This window comes from Dipteris shenzhenensis, chromosome 33, assembly GCF_047967505.1.
Source record: "Dipteris shenzhenensis isolate YYH24624 ecotype China chromosome 33, Dip_SZ_1.0, whole genome shotgun sequence".
NCBI lineage: Eukaryota > Viridiplantae > Streptophyta > Polypodiopsida > Gleicheniales > Dipteridaceae > Dipteris > Dipteris shenzhenensis.
In genome coordinates, this window is record NC_141628.1 from 2,558,951 (window position 1) to 2,564,352 (window position 5,402).

General features: G+C 39.0%; 1 protein-coding gene across 1 annotated transcript; it reads left to right on the top strand.

Annotated features, from left to right (window-relative positions):
* Positions 1–1,668: 1,668 nt before the first annotated feature.
* Positions 1,669–3,398, top strand: LOC147879540 (polyphenol oxidase, chloroplastic-like). The gene is made up of 2 exons (XM_087371395.1): positions 1,669–2,378; positions 2,528–3,398. Exons 1-2 carry the CDS (start codon positions 1,669–1,671, stop codon positions 3,396–3,398), a joined length of 1,581 nt encoding a protein of 526 aa, XP_087227521.1.
* Positions 3,399–5,402: the final 2,004 nt, after the last annotated feature.

Sequence of the window (5,402 nt, forward strand, 5' to 3'; positions counted from 1 at the left end):
ATATTTTCTCAGTGTAGACGTGCAAATAGACGTGTTAATACACATGCAAATAGACGAGCTGTTAGACGTGCTATTAGATGCGCCCATAATTTCTCTATTCAAGCAACGCCTATAGACGTGCCCGCTATTTTGCGCATCTATCAAGTGCGTCTATAGTTGCTTTGTGTTGTTGTGCTATGTTATTGTGATTGTGATGCTTTTGTGTAACTTCTATGATTGTGATACATTGTTATAACTCCTTTGTTGCTTGGGTAGTTTACCCTCCAAATTACAATGAGAGGATGCTTATCGGTAGATGTTAGAAAAATTATCAGTTGCATTATTAGGTTTGCTTACTATTATATCACCTTCATTATATTTCATACAATTTTGAATGATCAGTATAAAATATTGAATCTTATGGATGCATGTGGAATAGGTGGATCTAAGCATTATGATGACTCAGGTGCACTTGCTTTGAGACTTTCTTATACGTGTAGTTGATGAGGTCACCATTACAGGAACTGTTTATAGTCGTTGGATGATTTTCCTTGAACAGTTTATGAAAACTTTGAAGAGATTTATAAGGCAAAGTGCTAGACCCAAAGCAAGCATGGTAGAGGTATGGCTTATACAAGAGTAATTAGTATACATCACAGAGTTCCTTGCATCCATGGATCTCGATATGCCACATGCTTGCAACATCAAGGACAATGATCGTGTCGTTGCACAGGTTCCACAAGGTAAAGAAGTTGAAAGAAAGATGAGAAAAGAGCAAAGAGAGAAATTCAATAAGTTTTGTGTCCTCAATAGTTCCGAGATGCAAAGATCATGGGTGGAGAGATATGAGAGGCCAAAGCAAAAAGAATAAATGAGAGGATGAGATTTAGAATCTTGCACAAGCGAAGGGTGCCATATCCACTCGACCTTTCTCTTCTTGCCAGACACATGTCCCATGACTGTGGTACAAGAATCTCTTTGTGAAGCCGAAGATGATGCAGAGGATGTAACTGATCGAGAGCTTGCAATCAGATGTTTGCCACAAATAGCTTTTTACCTGTCTGCTTAATTTGGGTATTTATGATTAAAATCTCTACAAAATGCATCCTCATTGTTTTAATCATGCTCTTTTGTAGTACAAAAAGTACAGTGCATTATGGTCACATGGATGGCATTTTCGTTTGGAATGCATCGATTCAAGGAGAGTCACATATGATTGTGGAGTCATGGCTACGACATTCAAAACAAAGTATAATCCAAGAGTGAAAGAGCAAAATATGCGAGAGAAAAGCATTGTTTTGCCGGTTAATGTGTGCAAAAGGCATGCATAGCTAATATTTCACCACATCACCAATTTTTTACATTGCCACAATGTTAGAAAACTAGGCATTACCATATGGAAAAATGGGACTTTTACCATATGGGAGAATTGGGGAACAACAATTGTCACATGGGAAAACCTGTCATCACATGGTATGACTTCTCCATATGGGAAAAGGAATTCGCCAACTGAAAAATCAATGCATGTTAGAGTTTTGACAAAGCCAAAAACGAGTCAAAAGTCACTTTGATGCATGGTGTTTTATTTGACCAACTGCTGTATTATGAGTCGGTCCAAAATATTACCGGCTGCCAATATTGTTTATATAAGTTCCGGCTGCGTCTTGAGCAATGATCCATCAACCTCGCATGTCTCGCTCCGTAAGCTTCGCTCTCCTTCTAGCATCTCTTTTCTGGAGTTGCATTTTGCTTCCTCACTTCGTCCATGGAGCGCCCATAACAGCTCCTGACCTTAGCAACTGCCAGTCCGCTCAAACCTTCGGCTGCTGCCTCCCCCTGCCTGCAAAGACGGTAAACTTCTCCTTCCTGAATTATCCACGCGAGACAAAGATCAGACGGCCCGCCCACACAGTAGATGCGGAATATATCACGAAGTACAACAAAGCATATGAGCTCATGAGAGCTCTACCGTCTGATGACCCAAGGAGCCTTGCTGTGCAGGCTGATATACACTGTGCCTTCTGCGTCGGCGCCTACACCCAGCGTGGTTACAATCTTACGCTTCAAATACACCAGTCGTGGCTTTTCTTTCCCTGGCATCGTTGGTACCTCTATTTTCACGAACGAATCCTGGCGAGTCTGATAGGTGACCCAACTTTCTCTCTGGTATTTTGGAATTGGGACAATCAAGAAGGAGGATATCTTATGCCTTCCATGTTTGTAAAAAATGACACTGCACTCTACGACTCCAAAAGGGATCCAAATCACCTCCCTCCCCAGATTCTCAATTTCTCCAATACGACCAATACATCGCAGATTATCGATGAAAATTTAAATGCAGTGTATCAGGCCGTAGTAACTGCATCAACGACTGAGCTCTTCGCCGGAGGTCCATACAGGTAAAAACTGATGGCAGCGTCAGTAAGAGCTTCTTTAGGACGTGTAGCTTCTTTCGTATATGATAAGTCATTTGTCTACACTCGCACATTCGAAACTGCTCGCGATTGCGATAAAAATGCGTGTCTTCTAACTCGGATGAAATGTGCAGATTTGGTACGAACGTCTCAGAGGGAAAGGATGCACCTGTGGGTGGAAGTTTAGAGAACAGTATTCATGGATTTGTTCACATTTGGACGGGCGATCCGTGGGACCTGAACATTGCCGACATGGGTAACCTCGCGACCGCCGCAAGGGATCCCATATTCTATGCTCATCATAGCAATATAGACAGGCTTTGGGATGTTTGGAAAACGCTACCCGGTGGAACGCGCAAAGACTTTACGGACCTCGATTTCCTTGACGCAGAGTTTGTGTTTTACGACGAGAATTCTAACCTAGTAACGGTGAAAGTCGGAGATGCTCTGGACTTGGACAACCTAGGGATAAGTTACGAGCAAGTTGAGGCAGACCAGAGGTGGATAAATTACGTCCCGCAGCCGGCCTCCAGTGCTCCTTCTAAAGCCGCCCAGACAGCATCTGAAATGAAGGAGATAGCGCCATCAACGGAGGGCTCGAAGAGCGTTAAGCTAGGAAAGAGGCTAGTTGCGGTGGTGTGGCGTCGAGGCTCGGCGAAGATGCAGAGTGCTGAGGAGGGAGAGGTAGCAGAAGTGTTAGTGCTGCAAGGGGTGGAAGTGCCGAGGGGGACGTTTGTGGAGCTGAAGGTGTTCGTCAACCTGCCGGATGCAGACCAGGATACAAAGACGAGCGGGGCGGAGTACGTGGGCTCGTTCAATGTGCTTCCAAGTGCTGGTAAAGAGCAGCAGAACATGGTGGCTAATGTGAAGATGGAGATCGGCGACAACATCAAAAGGATTGGGCTCCAAAACGAAGACAAGGTGATCATCACCGTCTTGTTCCAAGCTCCTCATGACCTCAACGCTGAAGTTACATTGAAAGGCATCACAATAGAATACGATTAGTCTTAGCACCTTGTAAGTGCACGGCAATCATGGCATACATTAATCTTGCCATTCTCCTTTTTGGCCCTGCAAGCTATGAGAGTTTCAGTAACTACTATCGATGTATATAGATGGTCCGACACGACTACGGAGAAAAGCTCGAGACATGCTTCCCTCTTCTTCTTTTACGGTCGCTGCTGTCATTTTTAATCTTCTCTTCGTATGCAAATCATTCTCGTGAACAGACCTCTACACAAGGAACTTTTGACTAATGTCTATATAGGAATTTGGTGTTGAACTAGGAAATTTGAGCATATTTCCTAGGTAGAAAGATGGATTTTCACCTCTTAATCTAGGAAATTCTTTTACCTATATAGACAACCAATGCTATCTAGGAAATTTGACTTGTAATATGGAGAATCAAGTGGATTCTATGTTCTCTATCTAGGAAATGACGTCTTTTTTTCATAGCAAATTATATTTCCTATATAGATCAATCAATGCTATCTAGGAAATGTGACATTCTATATGGAGACTCAAATGAATTTTCTATTTTCTATATAGGAAATATGGTTTCTTCTAGGAAATATGTAATTTAATATGAAAAGTTAAGTGTTTCCTATATTGGAAATTAAAAAGAATGTATCTTTTGTATATGGTGATTGCAATTAACTACATAGGAGGAGTTTTTTGTCTACTAAGCAAGAATGTTAAATATTCCAAATGAGCATATACTTAACAAGTGTGTATCATTGTAATTTTAATAAGATATATGTTGTAGGCTAATTATATTTTCTTTATATTAGAACATTATATTTCTTCTAGATGTAGTCCAAATAAAAGTGAGAATGAGAAGTACATGTGCTTATTTTTCTTCCAAAAAATTTCATGAGAATTTAAAATGAAGGTTTCTCCATTTTGTAAGTGAAAAATATAATAAAGTCTAAATTGTCAAACACATAGACAATTATAATATGCTATGTAATTCCAAATTGATGTTCTAATTAGAAGTATATGCACAATGTTAAGTTCACAAATCACAATTTTGTCTCACGTTTTCTAGGGTAAAAGTATATCTCAAGGGAAATTTTTACCAATACAGGGTAAATAATTCCTTGAGCCTTGAAATACAAAATGTGTGATGTCAAATGTATTGTTTTGGTATAAAAATCAACTATCTCGTGCTCCCAATAATAAAATTATAACTCAAAATAAATGCTCTCCAACATAAGATAAATATTGTTTACCAATAAATATATGAAGTTTACTAAATTAATAACGAATGAGATGTGGATTTCCTGTAGTGCACATCTAACACACTATTCAAAATTTTTGGACTTGTGTAAAGTCCAATTTGAGAAATGGACTAAAAAACAGTCCAAAAATTTTGAATATACTAGTAATGTTGTTTTTTGAACTAGATTTGCCAACTCAAAACAAAAGATTTAATGATTAAGTACTAAGAACATCAATGCATAACCAAATCTCTTACAAAGGTGGTCTACATAAACATCTTCATTACTTCACAAAAATCTCTTACAAAGTGGTCTACATAAACATCTTCATAACTTCTAGTGAATTGAGCAACTATCACCTAAGAACATCAATAGATGACCAATAATAGATGACCACTAATAGATGACCAATTCTCTTAGAAAGGTGGTGTAAATAAAAACCTTTATGTATAAGTGGTGTGCACACACCTTTATGACCATTTCTTTTGGAAAGGTGGTGTACATAAAGCCCTTAGAAAGGTAGTGTAGATAAATCCTTTTATGTGTAAGTAGTGTACATATACACCACACTTGGTATTAAAAAACACTGTTAAGTATAAAATGGCCCTCATAAACAATCTTTATACACAATAATGAGAACAAAGAAATAAAAAAAGTAGTAAACTTTTTATTAGATATTAGCTTTACATAGAAGTTCAAAACTTGTGATTACAAAGCCGTTAGCCATCATGTTACTCAGTACCAATGTCCTCAATGCCAGGCCCTTGACTACCAAGGTCCTGACTAATAG

Bases quoted from the DNA above. Each gene is read 5' to 3' on its own strand.
- LOC147879540 (XM_087371395.1), top strand. From the start codon at position 1,669: ATGTCTCGCTCCGTAAGCTTCGCTCTCCTTCTAGCATCTCTTTTCTGG. The intron at 2,379-2,527 runs GTAAAAACTGAT...TGAAATGTGCAG, and splicing joins TTCGCCGGAGGTCCATACAG to ATTTGGTACGAACGTCTCAG.